Raw genomic sequence first — 20492 nt, 5'->3', positions numbered from 1 at the left:
TTAATTGTTTTGGTGTTACTTTGTTAGGTCCTGCATATGTTACCGTGGAAAAGGTGTTGGATGCATTTTCTGGTGCCAGGGAACTCTTCATTTTTGTTCCCTTTCTGTTGTATAATTGCACTGGTTTACCTCTTGTCATTCAACATGCTTCCAGTGAAATGAGAGTAAGTTGTACAGTTCCTTCTTGTTATCATATGGCTGAACAAGAGCTTCTTCAGGACAAGAAAGATGGTCTCAGTACGGTTTCTTCTAGCCATCATCTGCGTGCTACAGATTCATATGGTCTAGGAAATTCTTCCTCAAGAGGTCATGTTGTCTCAGTTAGAGAGAATGTGAATCCACACAAAGAAATATTGCTTTGCAAACCTTTGAATCCATCGAACTCTGAACAAAATCTTCATGAGTTTTCGAGCAAAAGGGATTTAGACCGTAGCAAAAGTGATTTAGATGGTCAAAATTCTCTTTCTAATAGATCACATAACAGATCGAGTTCAAGCAGTCAGTTGACCGTAAAAGATTCGAATTTTAATGGTTTTGAGCGTGGAAGGGCTAGGGCATGCATGTTCTCACCTAACCCCAATTCCTCTGCTGGTGAAGTTATGGTTAGAGCAAGTAGGTGTCTGCCTGAATATGTAATTGAAAAGATGCCAAATTCTCTATGGTCAAGTCCATTTTCCCTTGTTCCACCTAGTGATTCAACCACCGTCCTTGTTCCACATCCATCATCAAGTGCAGCAGTCATGTTATCTGTAACATCTAGTGCAGTTGCTGCACCATTTGCTGGAAGGACAAGTGCCATCACTTTCCAGCCCAGGTAACAATAACTACTCAGTAACCAAGGTTTTAATTCCTATGGTTATTAATTTCTGTATCTAAAATTTCTTAAATTTGCAGGTACATCATCAGCAATGCATGCAGCAAGGACTTATGTTATAAGCAAAAAGGGACTGATATCGTTTTTCATTTAGGCGTAGGAGAACATTCTCATCTTCACTGGATGGATACAGCCAGGTAAATTACCTTTTGCATGCGGAATCGTCTTGATTTTTTTTGAATTGGTTGACTCCACTCTCACATTCAAAATTTAAGGTGGGCAATACATTAGATATCGCATGCACGTTTTTTGTTTCTTATCTTTATTTTTCTTCCTAGCCAACCCCACTTAGTGGGATAAGGCTTTGTTGTTGTTTATTTTTCTTCCTCTTGCTTATTTCAACCTTCTTCAGGGAGTTACTGGTTTCCATCCGTTATGATGAGCCTGGATGGCAATGGTCAGGTGGCTTCTTGCCTGATCATCTTGGCGATACTCAAGTGAAATTGCGGAATTATCTTTCTGGTTCATTAAATATGATACGGGTTGAAGTGCAGAATGCTGATGTCTCTCCAGGAGATGAAAAAATTATTGGAAACTTCCATGGGAATTCTGGGACAAATTTGATTCTCATATCAGATGATGAGACTGGATACATGCCCTACAGAATTGATAATTTTTCAAACGAGGTTGGTATAACAATTAATTGAACTGAAAACTAGAATATATCCCATAATAGTTGGCATAGTACTCCGAGTCTGAGTTTGGCTGTTTTGTTGAATTGTCTTCCCTATTCTTGTTATCCTGCTTCTTTGGGTTGAGGCATGCTTCTCAATTGTCATTGAGTTCATTCGTTTATCTGTTTTACAGTTTTATTATTCTCAATAGTATTGCTGGCAGTCTTATTTTATATTACTAGCTCATTATCTGGTTTGCAGCAAACTTTTGTTTGGTTTTACATTTGTTGAGTCATAAGCAAATGCTAACATTCATTATTGTCAATCTTGTTTGTACTGTTGAGTGAAGCATGCTTGCTAAAGCTTAGTGAACTCATTTTTGCATTCTAAACTTATCAGACCTTTTTCTGAAACAATTTTGTTGTGCTTCTTGGAACTTTTTAGAGGCTAAGGATTTACCAGCAGAGGTGTGAAACTTTTGAAACAATTGTTGACTCTTACACATCTTGCCCCTATGCCTGGGACGAACCATGCTATCCACACCGTCTCACCATGGAGGTACACCCTTTTTTCTTGTATGAATTGTAACAATAAATATTTTATGCTGTCTACTAAAGAGATTTTTTTTTTTTTTTTTATTAATTATTTGGACGCTGTAAGGTACCCGGAAAGCGTGTTTTGGGGTCATACGCTCTTGATGATGTGAAAGAGTACAGTCCAGTGCAAGTACCATCATCTTCTGAGGTTGTTACTTTCCCACAATAAATTTTCGTAGCTTAGCACAATCAAATTCGTGGTGTGGGAACAGCATTGTTGCCTGTTGGTTTCAAGATTTTCTGACATCTATTTTCCGTGTCCCAATCAACATAAATTTGAAAAGAATATTTGCGTAACTTAGCACAGTATAGTTAACTTTTTTTAAGCCTGTTACTACATGTTAGTGGGATGTTAACGATACTTTTCTGGCTGTTTTGAGTTCTTGCTGGATTCTTTCTTCTTCTTCTTTTTATGTATTTATTATTTTTCTTATGGCGATGTATTGAATCACCACACACACTTCATATATATGGTTCACCTTCTAAGCTCGATTTCTACATTTTATGTGAAAGTTAATTTGTGTTAACTTTTGCCACCAGAAACCTGAGAGGACATTGCATTTATCCGTCCATGCTGAGGGAGCAACTAAGGTTCATTTCTATTACCTTGGCACATGCCACGAACTATCAGAACTTATCTTTATGAGCTTTGTGATTACCTTCCTTTATTGCAGGTCCTCCATGTTATTGATTCAAGTTACCATGTTGTGAGTGACATGACGAATCCAACTGTTCCGCACTTGAGAGAGAAAGGGAAACATGAACAGAAACAGGACAAGGTTGTAGGTTTCATGGAAAGAATTTCAATTGTTATTCAACACATTGGTATCTCCATGATCAATATTCATCCACAGGTAGGTAAAATTGCGAAATCACATCTTCTACTCAGGTTCCATGGAGCTTATTCAGACTATGTTCATCTGTTGTTTCTCTTGTAGGAATTGATTTTTGCTTGTGCAAAGAACATTACAATTGATCTTGTACAGAGTTTGGATCAACAAAAGCTTACCTTGCAAATCACATCATTGCAAATTGATAACCAACTGCGTTCTACCCCATATCCTGTTATCCTGTCCTTTGACCGTGATTATAAAAGCAATCCAATTGGCCATGCAATTAAGGATGACGTCATGAAACCAATAAGTGAAAGACTGCTTCAAAGGACTTCTCACAGCTCTTTCGAACCTGTTTTCTACCTTGCTGTATCAAAATGGAGAAAGAAAGATGTCTCATTGGTTTCGTTTGAATATATCAGCTTAAGGTATGCATACCTGCATTTAAAAGAGTTATGATAACTTATTAGCTTTCAGTGCTTATTTTTCTCTGTTTAATGTGTGCAGAGTTGCTGACTTCTGTCTTGAGCTGGAGCAAGAATTGATATTAAGCCTGTTTGACTTCATAAAAAATGTTACTTCAAGGTTCCAGAGTAGAGTTTTTCCATTGTCGGATCCATTCCTGCGCTCTCGTATCAATGACTCAGGTTTAATGGATTCCTTTGCAACAGAGAAACAACTTCACTTAATGACTGCTCCTGTTTCTACTGAAAACCACAAACCGAGACTCTCTCTACCTTCAATTGTTCCAATTGGAGCTCCATGGCAGCAAATTTACCTATTGGCTAGAAGACAGAAAAAGATCTTTGTCGAAGTGTTTGATTTTGGCCCCATCAACTTGACCTTAAGGTGACTGGTTAATCGATAAGAAAATGCCTCTGTGTACTTAGTTTTGTATTAAAAGTTGCCATTTGACAAGCTATGAATTTTGTCTGCACAGCTTTTCCAGTGCTCCGTGGATGCTTAGAAATGGGATTCTTACCGCAGGAGAATCTGTTATCCATGTAAGTAGTATACTGATGTCCTAAGAGAAGCTTTACAAAGTAGATAATGTAATCACATAAAATGGAAGTTTGAAAATATTTTGTCGGAACTTTGCGCATGCATCGAATCACAGGCAAAGGTTGAGGTAATGAATGTGAAGATTTCATGTAAGAAGAATATATGCATTTGATACAGAGACACACAAACACCCACATCTAACAGCGGCAACTCTATCCTATGATTCAAAAAACATGTGAAATCATATTTGGTTGCCTTACAGAGAGGTCTTATGGCTCTTGCTGATGTTGAGGGTGCACGAATTCATCTCAAGCAGCTGACAATTACACATCAAATTGCTAGTTCAGAGTCCCTTCAAGAGATCCTTGTAAGGCATTATACTCGGCAACTTCTTCATGAGATGTATAAGGTAAGTATGAAAACTTTTCTACTAAGGTTCTTGAGACTTGGTAATAGCGAGAAACTTTATACTGTGAGTCACATTTGGTTAGTTAAACAGGTTAATCACATTGACACCCCCTGATTCTAGTGGCAGTTATTTGTTTGCTTTCTTTTCTTGTTGGAGAGCTGCCGGTTCTAAGTAATGCCTTATTTATAGTCCTCAATGTATCTTGCTGTCTTTTTACTTTTTTAGCTTTTGTCTACATGTTATATAGCACATCATGCCGTGAATTACCTAATAGATATTATTGTACATGAGTCCTGCAATGAATTTTCTGTCTTTCCTCCATTAGAACATAAATTGACTGATGGGCTTATAACAATTTCAGTATGATGTTTAACTTGCTCTTATTATGCTGTATATTTCCAGGTGTTTGGTTCTGCTGGTGTTATAGGCAATCCCATGGGATTTGCAAGGAGTATGGGGCTTGGCATTAGAGATTTCTTGTCAGTGCCTGCTAGGAGCATTTTTCTGGTAAGTTTATTTTTATATGTTTTGCAACTGTCCTATTTATCAGTATAATAATGTTTTTTTTCTTTTGTGTAGAGCCCCACTGGACTAATTACTGGCATGGCACAAGGCACCACCAGTCTTTTAAGTAACACTGTCTACGCTATAAGTGATGCTGCCACGCAATTCAGCAAAGCTGCGCACAAGGTAACTGCATGTCGACAACATCCTGGTGGCCGATAGATTATTTTCATCTTTTCATTATTAATTGGGTTTCTATTTGTAGGGAATCGTGGCATTTACATTTGACGACCAGGCTGTTTCAGAAGTGGAACAGCAGCAGAGTGGTATTGCTACTCATTCTAAAGGTGTGATAAATGGAGTATTTGAGGGACTCACAGGTCTTCTTCAATCACCAATTAAAGGAGCTGAGAAACATGGCCTTCCTGGTGTCCTTTCAGGTATTCGATAGTAGAATGCAGTAATCATTGCGTTTCTTCTTTACCTTCATGTTGATATGCAGCTCACTCATGGAAGAAACGATGCTATCACCTTTAGATCCACATGATAAGATTTGGTTGCCTGACTCTTGACAACGCTTTTAATGCTTTTCATGTCTATGGTGCAGGCATAGCTTTAGGTATTACAGGACTAGTAGCAAAACCAGCTGCTAGTATTCTTGAAGTTACCGGAAAAACTGCACTGAGTATCAGAAATCGGAGTAGGCTCTATCAAATGGGACAACAGCGCTTAAGAGTCCGTCTTCCAAGGCCTTTAAGCAGGGAACTCCCCTTAAGACCTTATTCTTGGGAAGATGCTGTTGGAACTTCAGTGCTTGTTGAGGCGGATGATAGTTTGAGGCTCAAGGATGAGATTTTAGTCTTGTGCAAGGAACTTAGACAAGCTGGTAAATTTGTCATCATTACACAGAGGCTTGTATTGATTGTTAGCTGCTCAAGTCTGGTGGACTTAGGCAAGCCTGAATTTCGAGGTGTTCCTGCTGACCTTGACTGGGTAATTGAATCTGAAATCCGTTTGGATAGTGTTATACATGCTGACTGTGATGAAGGAATAGTGCATATAGTCGGAAGCAGTTCAGATGCCCCTTTGCGGCAAAACCAGCAAACTAAAAGCAGCAGTGGAACACGGGCAGTTCGTTGGAACAATCCTACTGTTCCTCTCATACAGACAAACCTGGAACTGGCTCGCAAAGACGATGCGGATAATTTGTTGCAGATTTTGTTGTCTGCAATAGAATTAGGAAAGGAGCACGGGTGGGGATGTAGGTATGTTCTGCAACGAAGTAACATCAAATAACTCAGTGGCGGAGCACACTTGTTTGAAGGATTGAATTTCGTACAACACTAGTAGACAGAAGACTTGTTACAGAGATCACGAGATGTGTGATACAATGGAGTGTGGCAAATAGGTAGAGAGTTGAGCTTCTTTACCACAGTTTTGAAGGGATTGAGTTTCGAATGGAGTGAGAAACGGGTCACTTGTTCGATGCATTTTGCTTTTGAACTCTCGCGACAAAAAAATAGCATTGAGAATGCCCGAAGCCGAAGCCAACCTTTCCCCTTGTGATGATGTCTTGCACAATGCAAAAGATGGAATTTCGATTCTTGTGGTAGATACTGGATAGGTAACTTCTACAGAAAAAGTTGTAGAGTATAGAGATATAGGTTACTTCATATTTAACACTTGTATATTTGCTGTTTGTGAACCATTTAATGTATATAAATGTTAGTCAGCAGTTCTAACCAAATGAGTTCAAAACACAGTTATTTGTCTTTCACCTGTTCAGGTGGTTATGCCTAAGCTTTGTTCTTGTCTATTTCTGGTTTTTCGGTTGTCTTCGATCTCTTGGTTTTCGTGTGTTCTGTTGGAGAATGACATGGGAGGTCAAGTGATACTCCCAATCGAGCTCTTGAGTCATGTTGTACCACCAATACCAATACAAATCTTAGGATGGAAAATGACAATCACACATTACTTTTCTCCTTGTGCACATCTATTTTTTTCCCGCGTCTCTCCCTCTCTCTCCGAAAACTGAAAAGAAAAAAATAATTGAAATAAGGCAATAACTTGAGCCACCATAACTTGTGGGATCTCATTCAACATCTCTAGGGCATCATATATAATAGGACCAAGAAAAGACAGATCTGTCTGTATTATTTTGTTTCAGTGTCACCAATGCCAACAAGGAGATCAATCTCAATCAATCAGTGGCGTAATAAAAAATTTACATTAATTGGGTCACAAAAAAGAAATTTTGAAAAACTAAATATACTTTCATTTTTTTAACAAACATATTTTCTACACTAGCGGGTAGCAATAATGTGATTCAAATTCACATTTGGTGAGAGTCGAACTTAAGACCTCTCACTTGCAAGTAAAGAGGAATATCACTAAACCATAGGACTAAGTGGTAGCAACACTCTAACTTAAAACTCAATCAAACTTAAAAAATTGAAGGCTTAATTACCCCTGAAAGTGTTTTGAGTCCTCAATTGCCCCTTGAAAATCGTTTTGTCACAACTTGCCCTCTAAATCATTTTTTGTGTCCAACATTAGCACATGTCGTTAAGTCCGCTAACTTTATGTTAAAAATGTTAATGTGGTGTGTGGGGGGAACCAATGCTTTGCTTAAAATGTCAAATGACAATAATGGACCCACAAAAGGATTGTAGTAAATCTGAAAGCTATGATTGGGCCTCAATGTACGGGAATTTTCAAGTCAAAATTGGGCCCAAAACATTTGAACCCAATTCCAATCCAATCATCCAATCCAAGCAGTGGTGTTGTGTTCGTCTCCAACACCAGAACAAACCCTTTGATCCATCCCAATTCTTCATTCAATTCCCAATTCGAAACCCTAATTTTCCCTAATAATCCCCCGCTGCCTGGTTCGCTCTTTCCCGGAACCCTAAAGGGGTTGAAGAGATATGAACAGAGGTCGAAATGAGTAGACTTTCATTCAGGCCTCGCCCTGTTGATATCCACAAGAAGCTCCCCATTGTCAAATCCGTCAAGGATTTCGAAGATGATGACACCCCAACTTCCACCCGCAATTCTCAGCTCTTCCGCCTCGCCGCCGATCCCCCGGCTGAACCGGAGGCGCCCCCGGCCCCCGCCGCGCCCAAGAAATACATCCCTGAAATACCCACTCCTCAGTTTGTTGTTGTTGACACTTATGAGAGGGACTATTCTCGCACTTTTGGCCAGCCCAATTCCTACCTTCGCGCGAGAGGAGGTTTTGTTTTCAACTTCACACTCGTTTGTTACCGCCATTTTGTTGTTAGTATTACGTTGCTGACGATTTTTTCGATGGTTTTGCAGCTCGGGCCGAGCTCGGAGAGTTTGTGGAGTATGACCTAGACAATGAGGATGAGGACTGGCTGTATGAGTTGAACAAAGAGAAGAAGGTTCTTGCACCTGAAAAGTAATCACTTTGCCTACCCTTTACGTCCCCATTTTTATCAAGTAATTTAGGACAATAGAATTAGCTTGTACGAAAGCAGCAGCAATTAATCACATTCTAACTCTTCATTTCTATTTAGAATGTAATTTGATAAGCGCAGTTTAAAAAAAAATTGATGTTGAGGAATATGTCGAGAATCAAGCCTCCAGGATTGAATCTTGACGTAGCTTTAATCAAGTTTTCTTTATTCTTCGATCGATGATGGTATTTTGATCATTAAGGTATTCTCACACTTACAGGCTTGAAAGTCTTCTTTTTAAGTTGGAGGTTTTGGACCATAAGGCACGAGAAAGAGCAGGAGTTATAACTCCTACTCTTGCTTCACCAATCCCTGTACTTCTACAGCTTGATGTTGCTAGTGAGGTGATGTGCGTTTTGATTTCTTTTTCCTAATGAATTGACCAATATTGATGCATGATGTTAAAAGTTATTTTTCATTCATTAGCTATATCCAACTGCTGGTGGCATCGTTCATTTATATTTGTCAATTTGGTTCTTGTTAGGTCTTACTAAATGAGACTGAGGTACGTAGTATCATGTTCCTAAACAGAAAAGGTTGCCGTTCTCCCTATTTATGAAGATGCTAAAAGATAATTTCTGGTCGTCTTTTATTAAAGCTACTAGTTGTATTTATCTGTTTACAAGTGATCTTTTATGGTTGCATTTTAAGTGTATATTTTTTCTAACTTTTGGCCGTGTTGAATCATTTCTCGAAGTTAATAGAATTTTGTCTCCTTTTGCTGTAGGCTCTTCAATCTCAGTCTCTCAGATATGCTGTTATCCAGTCTGTTTATAATTATTGGAAAGAGAAGGTATGTATTATCTACCAAGCTTTAGAGGTTAAAGGATATATGACGTTGTTTGGAAATGAATTAGTCAACAAGAAATGTTTAATATGCAGTGAGTTCTGTTCCTTGTGGGTTGGAGAGTAATCAACATTATTGAACAAGCAGCTGATATTCACTGATTTGCATGATATACACAATAAGTTGTGGTTCAGTCCAGTCTAATTATTGTTCGTTTTTTAATATTTCTGATGATATGTATTCTTTTCACTCAATTTTGGCAGCGTGAACGTTGGCAGAAGCCTGTTTTGCGGCGTTTGCAGGTTAGGTTTAATTCTTGATTATGTGCTTATTATGTCACCTGCCTATATGTCCTTGCATATTATTTATTCATCGTTGTGATAAAACTTTAACATCATGATTCTCATCTACATTTTTGTTACAGCCTCCTCCACCGGTTAATGACACCAACCCGTACAATGTCTTTAGACCAAGGGAGAAAACCCACAGACTGCACACAAGAAGGGTACAATACAAACTTGATTGTGTTTTTCTTTTTTCCTCAGGCGACGTCTTTTAGTTAATGAAATGTTTTTGTTTATACACATTTCTTAAATATCTCTTCTAATTGTTTGTCTTTTTCTTAGATGCAAAGAAGGGAAAATAATGTGCAGTCATTTGAAAAGCTTCGCCAGGTTGGTATTGCTTTTTCAATAATTTCTTTTTTCCAGTTGCATATGTATTTGACAATCACAGTCACAGGCTTTTCTTTTGGAATTGACTATTCTCAGGTTAGGCGCAACCTCGAGCAAGCCAAGACCATAGTAGAGGCTTTAATCAAGGTGCTTTTATTGAAGTGTTTAAAGTTTCCTTGAGTGGTGTTATATTCATCTTGCCATGAATTTGTCCTCACTGCAGCTGGTTGCTTCTGTATAATTTGTGTGCAGAGAGAAGAGAAAAAGAGGGAAGTCATGGAGAATGAAGTTAGTCTTCAAATAATCCAAATGAAGTACAAGGTATGCACAGGGCTTGTTACTCTCTTGGTTTGCTTTAACGATAGCAAATCCCCAGCAGCTTTCTTTTTAATATTGGCCTTGACAATCTCCTCATTCCGTTTGACTTTTTATCTCAATTTTTATTTGGAATCGGTCTATCTTTTGGGGGTGTGTGATGTTTCAATTGTTGGTTTATGCCATTAGTTTATTTTTTCCTATTCTGGATATTTGTCTGTCAATTCCTTGTACCTTTTTCTTTTATTGTAAGCGAGGACGCTGGAATTAGTAGTTGATACTCGAAACAGTTACATGGTCCTATGAAACTCAAGCTTTTCCCTCTGAAGCTCAAAGCTTTTCCCTTTTATTTTCTTTATGAAATACTCTTTCATCTCAAAAGAAAAAAAAAGTAAGTGAAAGAAAAGAAGGTAGAAAAAGGTGAAGGAAAAGGAAAACTTTGTTGCTGGTTACTTTTTGTTGTGCCTTCCATCATGCATATATTTCAGTAAATCTTCTGCGCTATGTAATTCGTAATGGTTTAAATTTAATATATGTTGCTGATTGGTGCATGACTTATTCAGCATGAAACTGAGCTCCTGGAAGATAGCTTGGCGCTTCCTGGATTTCAACCTGTATCTTGCAAATTTGGTTCAAGCGAGGATGAATTTGTTGATTCAGATGATGTTTCAAATGGTCGGCCCCGCACGCGGCCTCCTGCAATACCGAATCCGCCTTTAACAGATTCGAACATAATTATGGCTTCTACAGGAACCATGAAGCAAGAGTTTAGGCGGCGGCATGCACCACAAGGGTGGCTTCATAAAATGGTACTTTCTTTGGCTTTTTGTGAATCAGATTACCTATCTGCTGTACCATTACCTCCATTCCTTTCTTGTTTTTTCTCTCTTCTAGGCAGATATATCAATAAGTAATTGCTGAAGTTTTGTCATTGTCATTAATTCAATATGTGGTAGTTTGTTAGGGAATTTTAGCGAAATTAATTCGCATTGTAGATTAGGTTTGAATTGTTCTCTTTTTTGTCGGAATATGAGTTTCAGTAGTGAATTTTAACTGTTGGATGGGCGTCATGTAGGATCCCCTTGAGCCAGTTTTGTTATTTACAAGACCTCTAGTTCCAGAGAAGTTGGCAGCAGCAGGCATTGTACCACCATCAGATTCTTCAGTAACAAATGGAGCAGCCACACCACCTTATAAATCCCGAGGAAGAATTGGCCGAGGAGGCCGATTGATATTTGATAGGTGGAATCCACTGATGCATACGCCAATCGACTGTGGGAATTCTTTTTATATACCACCTAAACCTAGACCTGCAACATACAATTGATCTTCTTGCCCCTCATGTTTCGTCTTGCAGACAACTCATTGGAAAGAGGTGCGGTAAACTATTCCTATGACACGACGGGAGATTTGGTAAAATGTGTGGTTGCATTAACCTTCTGTCATGCCCGGATATTGGATATCCATGGGAGCATGCCATTCTTGGAATTTTGACTTGAAATTAAGGGTATTTATGGAAGGGTAGGAGGGTGGGAGTGTTGTATTTTCCTTGTTTGTTAAAACTGTATTCGTCTGTCTGCCCAGGCCTTTCCCATGTAAATTTCCTTACCAATTCATATGGCAATCAGCTAATGTTGGTAACTTCTCTATTAATACAGCCATTTAGTTTCTTTGACCTTTTTATGATGAGGTAGTCTCCTTTGGCTTTTGTTGTGGCCTTCTGTTGTCCCACATTTGGTTAAGCGTCTTTTCTTTCCCCTTTTGCCCTTGTGGCAGACTGGTTTGTTTTTTTTTCATTCGTTTCTATTTTGGGAAAGGAAATTTGATGTTCTACGTAAAGGTTCTTCGTTCATTCATGATCCGGAAAAAGAAAAAATGACAAATTTGGAAATGTTGAAATTGTTGACATGCACATGGTCTAGTTATTGGAATCGACCAGAAAATCGTATCCAAATCCAAGTCCCCAGTTTGGTTAATAAAATCTCCAAGTTTCAACATATAAAAGGAGTAAACGGACACTTTCAAGGAACAATTTCTTCCCCAAGGAGAATTAATGCTTGCCAGACTAATCTGACGGTTTTATTGTAAACGGGAGCTTAATGAATGGTTGTGTTGTAAACTATATTTTGAAAGTGGATAGAGGTGGGGGACGGCAGAGAGAGAAGAACTCACGTGTAGAAGAATTGTTCTTTACCCTTTGGCCTTGTACCCTTATTTATATTAATCATGGTAGACCTTTTGGCTTTTCAAGTAATACAACCTATGAAGATTAGATCTCTAATCCTATTGGGATTATACTTTAAGTTTACTGATGCGAATTATATAAGCACACAAATTAAAACCCTCTTTTGACAATTGTAGTATATGTATAAGTAGGGATCGTTCTTAACTGGGGATTAGGAGGGATTGCTAAATCACTTGGAAACTGACTCAAAAATGTAAAACAAAGGTTAAAACACTAAACTAGACTCAAAGAATGCAAAACTAAACACTTAAAACACTAAGACAAACCAAACACTCAAAACTGCCTTAAAAACACAATTTGGGCAGTTTTGAGCACTTTGACTAATTTGGACGAATTTGGGTAATAAATTGAATCAAAACACTTAGAAACACAAACTAAGACACTTTCTAACTAAATTGAACACTAAAGTAAAGGGGGATTGAGTTTTTGACGAATTTAAATAAAATGCACAGATTGTAATAAGGGCAGAATGTAAATACGAATTTGATGAAAATATGGATGGAATGCTAGCTAGAAGGTTCTTCTCCACACATGTCACACTTGCATGTAAGATGATTTTTAGTTGGTCTTTTGATGAATCATGAAACTCAACACCCCGGGTTAATTAGGTCCGCTTAAATTAACCTTCAAGGTCTCCTTAAGTTAATGAATTGGATAGGACAGCGCATACACAATTCAAAACATTCTCCAAAAGTCCTTTACGTGAAAAGCACAATAAAGATACATTCAAAGATCATTAAGCAACATGAAAACTATAAGTGTTGACGAGGCATTCGTTACTATGATGAGCATGAAACTAGTGCCAAGAATTCATTTAACGCGATTGTTTATAAGCAACCTTCACTACTTGTGAATATAAGTTTGTAACTATTAGGTGAAACTCACTTATATTCTAGCGTCATATTCATGCATGAAAACTAAGCGTGCACTCTCAATAAACATACACAAATAAGTTATCAATCAAGCAGTTAAACAAATTGAATCCACAATTCATGAAATTCCAACCAAAGGTAATCAATTCATATTGCAAGCATAAACATGGTTTCGAATCACCCCCTAGCTAACTAGGGGTTTAGCCTCTCATGTTCACAGAAAGAGAAACAAAATTGAAATTAAACATAAAGAACACAAGATTGAGTACACCTAAAACGCCCAAGGAATCCACTTGAATTTCTGCACGTTTAAGCTCCTCTTTCTCCTTTCTTCTTGCTACGGCAGAGATGGTGTGGGTGGTTTTTGGATGTTATTTTGGGTTGGGAATGGATTTAGGGAGGTATGGTGGTGCGGCAAGGTGGTGGGATGATGTATGGAGGTGGGAATGGTGGCTGCAATGGTGGGAAGGTTGCGGCAAGGTTGGATGGTGGCTGGAATTGATGGAGAAGGTTGCGGCAAAGGGAGAAGATGGAAGGGTTCTTGCGGCTGAGAGGTTTTGTGGCTGAAAATATGAAAAGAATGAATGATAGCTCCTTAGGGTTCAGCTAGGCTTTAGTTTATATAGGGTTTCAGAAAAATAAAACCCTAAGTTATTTTTATTAACTAAAATTAAATTAAAGGCTGCTAGAATTAGGGAATTAAATAAGAAATTAAAGGGGATGGCTGCAAGGTGCGGCTAGGGTTTAGGTTAGGAGAGGGAAATAGGGTTTAAGTGCATAACATTGGACCTAAATACCCCCCCTTGCACGGCAAGGGAAGGAAAGAAAGGGATTGGGCACAGCAAAGGGTTTTAAGGGCCCTAGGGCCTTCGTTTTGTGTGTCTAAAGTGCAGGCCTTCAAAGTGGTTAGAAAATACGGACGTTTAAGATTAGGAAAGGTTACCAAAACGGGAAACCTAGGGGTTAACTTTCCTACTTCAAGTAGGAATCCTTGTTTGAGTAGGAATCCTCGTTTTGGTAGGAATTCATCGTTGGAGTAGGAATTCATCGTTTCTTCAAGTCTTCAACTCATTCATTCCTCTTTTGCTCCAAAAGGCTCTAATTTGCATTTTCTTGCACACTTTGGCCTTATAATCTGAAAATACACAAAAGTGGCTTTAAACACTAAAATAACTAAGGAAACACAACATAAATGCATGAGAACAAGTTAATTAAGTCGCATGAATATGCTCCTATCATTTACACAATCACATTCCTAATTAGTAATACTATTTACAACACTCTCCCTTAAGTATGAAGAACTTAAGAAGTAATCGCATTAGGTCGTCATCATTATGAGATAATGGTTGTTGTCTTTAGCTTTTGCATGTACAATAGTTTCTAACAAGAGAGTCTCATAGTAAAGGCACATATCAAAAGAAAAATCTCACAAAAACCTTGTTGCGATAATCCAGTAGTTTTAAGAAGAAAAAGTGAGTTAAAGCGAACGTCTCAATATAATAGTGAGAGTGTTCTATGGTCGAGAATTATTTGAGCCGGTCCATGCAAGTCCTTTTAGAACTTTCATGTAGATATCTGCATCTAGGTCCCCATAAAGATACGTAGCGATCAAGTCCATGAGCGACATATTTAGTGTTTCAAAAGCTACCAGACTAAAAAGGTAGTGGAAAGTTGCAATTACAAGATAATTAGTATACCCATAGTAAATTCTAGGGCGTTAAGAGAAGCCTTGCGCCACAAGGCGTACTTTGTAACACACTATTTTATTATTCTCATCCACACCCACTTATAACTAACATGCTTCACATTAGGTGGAGTTAGAACAACATGTCCAAAAACTTTATGCTTCACTAAGGAATCAAGTTTAACTTGAATTGCTTTCTTCCATTTTGGCCAATTGGTTCTACATCGACATTCGTCAATGAAATGAGGTTTGATGCCATCGCTAATCAGAATCTTGGTAGCCATTGTAAATGCAAAGGCATCATCAACGGTAACCTCATTCTAATCCAAACACATCCAAGCTAGCAAAATGGACCGAAATCTCTTGATTCTCAGGAGGTGGTTGTGTATCATCTAAGATACTACCATAATCTAGAATATCCTCATGTGATGGACCAGATGAGATAGTGATATGATTTTGAACTAGTTTGACTAGTCTGTATTGTTTGTTTCCCCTTCCTAGGATGTGAATCCTTTGAACAAAATGGGTCTCCCACGCTTCAAGGTAGGTACGTGTGATTAGCTACTGTCGAGGTACTAGTGGCCTTGTAGAGGTGGACAACTGTCTTTTAAGGTTGGCACATCCTTGCTCGACGTTAACTTGACGTCCTTTAGAACTGTCTAAGTGCGAGATATCAAGCAGTAACCAACTATAACACAGAATAAGATTGGGTGGCAACGAGTTACAAGCGAACTAACATGGTTGCATGTAAGATTGTATAGCCCTAAGCATAAACATGTAGCTTGGTGTGCATGACCAAGAACCTTGCAACTTTTGGAATCGCTTAACGAAAGCTCATGCTAGACCATTTTGGGTGTGAACAAGGGGAACTAGATGTTCAACTTCAATACCCAGAGAAATGCAATAGTCGTCAAAAGTTTTCAACGTAAACTCTTCAGTGTTATCCAATCAGATCAACTTTATAGGAGAAAGTTCAAGTGCAAATGTGTCTGGTGTGACCTCTCACTCTGTGGATACTGAAAGTGAGCCAAGTCTTGCAAATGCAAGAAGTTCAAGTGAAATCAACAACGTCATTTTGGGACAAGTCTTAAAAAGAAAAAAAAAAACTCACTGAAACTTATGAATGCACTCCAAAGAAGTGAAGAAAATTGGAAGATGTGTTCATTCAATGTAAACTCAATGTGATTGATCCAGAAAGCTCCAAAGATGCCTCACAAGATCAAGCTTGGAATAAAGCAATGCTAGAGAAATCTCAATGATTGAAAAGAATAGCACTTGGAAACTGGTGAATAGACTAAGTGGAAAGCCTGTTGTAGGGGTAAAATGGATTTGTGAGCCTGTAGTTTGATACTTTGCACTAGGAGCTTGGCAATGCAGTGTTTCTTGTGGACAACAAGAAAATATGTGGTCATCTTGTCGATGCATCAACCAAAACCATAAAGTATCTAAATGGTTGGCAGGATGGTTGGATTAGTCACAAATTCCCCTTGTATTCTTGCAGAAAAGATGAAAGATTAGTAGTAATCTTTGTAGGGGATTATCTAGAATTTAATTTTCCCAAAAAGCAAGCTTTGGCATGGTGTGCTTGAACGCACAAGGTTGTTATTTTAAATAAAGAGATGCCCATGTGAAGAACCAAGTATACGACAGATCATACTATAACTTAAGTGTCTTAACGATCATGCCAAAGAGAGTAAAGACTAGGAAACATAGTAATTGGGGCAAGCCGGCCACATAGTGGGCCTCTATAACCTGAATGGTTGTTCGGAAGGCATTCCATCTTATGTAGAATATACTTACTACCATATTCAAAGAAAGTTATGCAAAGATAATCCACTCCATTCTCATTAGTGGTTTTAGCATGATAATCATTATCTCGAATATCCTTAAAGCTCTACAACGTTCTACTAGAACGAGGAAAATATAAGACCTCTTTAATGGTGAATTAAATACCATTGGACAACCTTAGGAGCACAGTGTTATGTCCCTCAATCAAGTTAGATGAACCTGAGAGCATTGTCAAATGTGTCAACTTAGGTATAAAGTTAGTAAAGTACTTACGCTTAGGCACTATGGTACGCGTCGTAGACTATCAACCAAATAATAAACTTGCCTAAACACACATCTAAAGATAAATTAATTGAATTTGTCACATGAACAAGAAATTAAAACTTGATATTCAATCAATCACATATTTGAGAAAACATACATTCATTCATATATCCAAACTTAAAACCAAATGAAACAATCACCAAATCAAAATCCAGAAACATAAACTTGTTCACAAATTAAACCAAAAAGGGCCCTAGCTCTATGTCCTAACTACGTAACATCAAGCACTCCCTACTAAACTAAGATGTCAGATGTCTTCAATGTTGTATTTGCATGATTCTCGACTTGGGCATAGTTTGTCTTTTGTGAAGTTAGTCATTCTATCTTTCTTCTTTGTGTGATAGTCCTCCATGACCTTCTTAAGAGCACAACACACATGAGCCTAGTACGACAACCTATAATTGTAGCACATGTCAAGGTCAGGAGGATTTTTGGCAGTTTTAGGTTTACTTTTGAAGGTTTTGGGCTTTGAGAGCAAAGTAATCATGCCTACGATCATCTCATCTCTTCTAGCCAAAGTTATGTCTCCCTAAGCTTGGTTTTAAGGTCCTTGCTATGTCATCTCTGCCTTTGATGGCATTTATAATTATATAAAGTAATTGCATGTGCTTCAGGATCAACTCTAGTGCTAGTGGGTCAGACTTGATAATTCTTCATTAGCAATTGATTGTTCTTTTCAGCAATCAACAAGACATATATGATATTCGAGAATTTAGTAAACGTTTGTGCTCGATATTGTTGTTACAAAACAATATTTGAAAAATTGAAGGTTGAGTAGGTCTTTTCCATAATATTCTCTTCAGTAAACTCAATTTCACAATACTTGAGCAATGATTAGATTCTGTATATTTCAGAGTTATAATCATTCATAGACTTATAATCCTATATCTCAGATTAATCCAATCGTGTCTAGCTTCAGGCAAAGTGATCAACTTCTAGTGACCTAAACGATTAGCTAATGCTTGCCAGAGAGTTTGAGTTTGAGGGTTTTCTTTCGCCATGTATTAATTTGTAATGCAACATGCATGTGGCAGCGGACAAAGATCGTTGCAGTCGCCTTCTCAGCTTCAATTGTCTCGTTCTCAGCTTAGATGATTGCTTAATATCCTTTGCAATATGGTCGAGTTTCACATCATGAATCCACTTGAGGTAGTTTCTTCTAGATACCTCCAAAGCAATGAAATCGAGTTTAGCAATGTTCAACATTTTGTACATAACCAATACATGAATTAGTGATTTGAATAGAATTTACAAGCATTATAGCTAGAACTATAACTTCTAGGGGCATAGTTTGTTTAATAGATCTACATCATGGAGATCAAAAGTTCTCAACATGGTTGGTGCGCTTCTTTAGAAAAACCCCAGGTTTTTCAATGGCATGCTCGAAAACTTTGGTTTCAAGATTGGAATGAACCACATGTTCACTCAACATGTATTTATAACAACCACATGGGAATCAGTGTCAGCTTTGAGGATGAGCAATATGAGCCATTGCACAGGGCCTAATTGAACAAGCCACCAATGTTTTTTTCAACTCATAGATATTATGATATAAAATTTCTTCAATAATAAATAAATAGAAAATAATCTAATAGGGAAAAGAATATTGGATTAGTTCCTCTCATATGTCCATAACTCATAATACCACTTTAAGTAAATCCTGAAGTAAATGAGATCATTCAATTACTTGGATTTAAGTGCTAACAATTTGATTCATGTAAGGCATTTAACATATATTATAATGTGATTGTTGATTGAATTGGCAAAGTAAATTTAGATGTTTTATGCTTTTTAGTATTATGAATTTGACTTGACTGTTTCTTAATTGATGATGAACTTTAGTTTTAAAGTTTACGTTAGTTTTAATAATAGATTTGTTTATTTGCAGGTGATTTTCACACACTGTTTTTAGCTTATCGGATGCTATTTTTATTTTTTGGGCATCAAATTGAATAAATCAAACAAAAACAGCGGACAAGATTAAATGTAGGTGTATGAGAAGCTAAAAGGGTGTGTGTTTATCATTTCCCTTGTATAGTGTCTAAAACAAAAGTTAGTATTTTCTCAAAAGATTATATTAAAGAAGGCCCCATTTAAAATTCTCGCACGTGACTCCCAAATTCTAAGAGATGGCCCTAAATGGTACACATAGGTACATATGCAATATAAAACATAAAACGGATGTAACATTGAAACATTATATGAAAGCACATAAAGAAAACTTCAAACTGTGGGTAGTCTTCCAGACTTGTCATTGAGTATATTTGAGCTTTCAGGCCTAAGTATCGGGACACAAGTATGTGTGAACTTCAAGCACATTCCAAAATCAAAAGGGGGACAAACCAAATAGAGTTCGGAAAATTCTAGCCAAAATTGGAGGGTTTGTTTGGTACCTTTCCTTTGAAAGATCAAGTTTGATACATCCCAACTGAAACTGGGAGTGTGATTTGGTAGGTTTTTGCTAAAGCAAGACACTCTGATTGGTACATCTTTGTTAACCAGGGCATGTCTTTCATTACATCTCTGCTAAAGCAAGACACTCTGATTGGTAGACTCCTTTTAAAGTAGGGTCTATATTATTCGATATCTTCCAGTTGAATCTTTGAAAGAACCTCTCTTTCGTTGAAGTTGCCAGCCTCATCATATTATTAACACAATGGAAGCAATAAGTTAGGAATCATAATAATTATAACAATATTATTAACACAATGGAAGCAAGAGCTAAAATTAAACACAATGGAAGTAAGCATTCATAATCATTTCAGTACACGTTCTAGTATAGATAAACATATCATTATTATCACAATTGAAATGAGTTCCTCTTTTTATGAGGAAGAAATGTGAGATTGAATTATTATTGTGAATGAATTCAAATATTTCCAAGTATATAAACTTATTATTTATTGTTATACTTACTAACCTCCTGGGCTGCGTGCTTAAGTACACGATTACACGTGCTAAGCATGCAGTTATGCTTATAAACTGTCTTTTAAAATTTTAGTTGCTTTCTGAATTTGTTTTGTTTCCTAAAAAAGAAAATTTCTTATACTCATAGTTTTAGAAGCGGGAAGAATGAGGACCACCTCCTCATATTGAGAAGAAAAATATCACTATATATTGAGCGAGAGACCATAAAAGAGATAAAAATGAAAGGATAACATATTATTTTTGATGAAATGTGGATGAAAAAAGGGGCACTTATGTCAATCAAAGCTTTGTTTGATGGAGTACACTCGAAAAACACCCATTTCCTCTCTTTATCTAAATTTATTTGCGTTTTAGTATTACGGTCTGATAATATTCTTCTTCACTTAGAAATGAGAAGTCTTAAGTTCGAATTTGGTGGATAGCAAATTCGATACCAAATTAGACAGCTTATTATGTAAATTTGCTGAACCCTCTCTCTTATTAATGTAAAAATATCGATGTATTAAAAAAAAAAAAAATCTATCTGCGTCCCTCTTGTAGTCCTCGTTTATGTCATTTAAT

At 37.4% G+C, this 20492-nt stretch overlaps 2 protein-coding genes across 3 annotated transcripts in view; both read left to right on the top strand.

Moving 5' to 3' along the window:
* Positions 1 to 6648, top strand: part of LOC125480897 — a 28700-nt gene extending 22052 nt beyond the window's left edge. The window contains 15 exon segments of the mRNA XM_048592139.1: positions 28 to 814; positions 895 to 1011; positions 1227 to 1500; positions 1933 to 2046; positions 2149 to 2232; positions 2625 to 2675; positions 2759 to 2938; positions 3023 to 3345; positions 3425 to 3766; positions 3858 to 3921; positions 4182 to 4328; positions 4731 to 4835; positions 4908 to 5018; positions 5098 to 5272; positions 5440 to 6648. Of these exon segments, the coding sequence (XP_048448096.1) occupies positions 28 to 814; positions 895 to 1011; positions 1227 to 1500; positions 1933 to 2046; positions 2149 to 2232; positions 2625 to 2675; positions 2759 to 2938; positions 3023 to 3345; positions 3425 to 3766; positions 3858 to 3921; positions 4182 to 4328; positions 4731 to 4835; positions 4908 to 5018; positions 5098 to 5272; positions 5440 to 6128 (3563 nt within the window). The 3' untranslated portion in view covers positions 6129 to 6648.
* A 988-nt stretch (positions 6649 to 7636) lies between these two features.
* LOC103936849 lies at positions 7637 to 11765 on the top strand. 2 transcript variants are annotated; one of them, XM_009346728.3, is made up of 12 exons: positions 7637 to 8067; positions 8154 to 8256; positions 8535 to 8658; positions 8799 to 8819; positions 9042 to 9107; positions 9365 to 9403; positions 9526 to 9606; positions 9728 to 9775; positions 9872 to 9922; positions 10028 to 10096; positions 10654 to 10899; positions 11166 to 11765. In XM_009346728.3, the coding sequence occupies exons 1-12, from the start codon at positions 7776 to 7778 to the stop codon at positions 11415 to 11417; spliced, it is 1392 nt and encodes a 463-aa protein (XP_009345003.2). In that variant the 5' UTR covers positions 7637 to 7775; the 3' UTR covers positions 11418 to 11765. The 2 variants fall into 2 exon arrangements, with proteins under 2 accessions (XP_009345003.2, XP_009345004.2); XM_009346729.3 differs by lacking the exon at positions 8799 to 8819 and having other exon boundaries at positions 7638 to 8067.
* The last annotated feature ends 8727 nt before the right edge of the window (positions 11766 to 20492 follow it).

Source organism: the organism of the source record quoted next, unplaced genomic scaffold (genome assembly GCF_019419815.1).
Source record: "Pyrus x bretschneideri cultivar Hongxiangsu unplaced genomic scaffold, Pyrus_bretschneideri_v1 Contig37, whole genome shotgun sequence".
Taxonomy (NCBI): domain Eukaryota; kingdom Viridiplantae; phylum Streptophyta; class Magnoliopsida; order Rosales; family Rosaceae; genus Pyrus; species Pyrus x bretschneideri.
The sequence above is the reverse complement of the archived record's forward strand: the minus strand, read 5'-3'. Positions and strand labels throughout refer to the sequence as shown.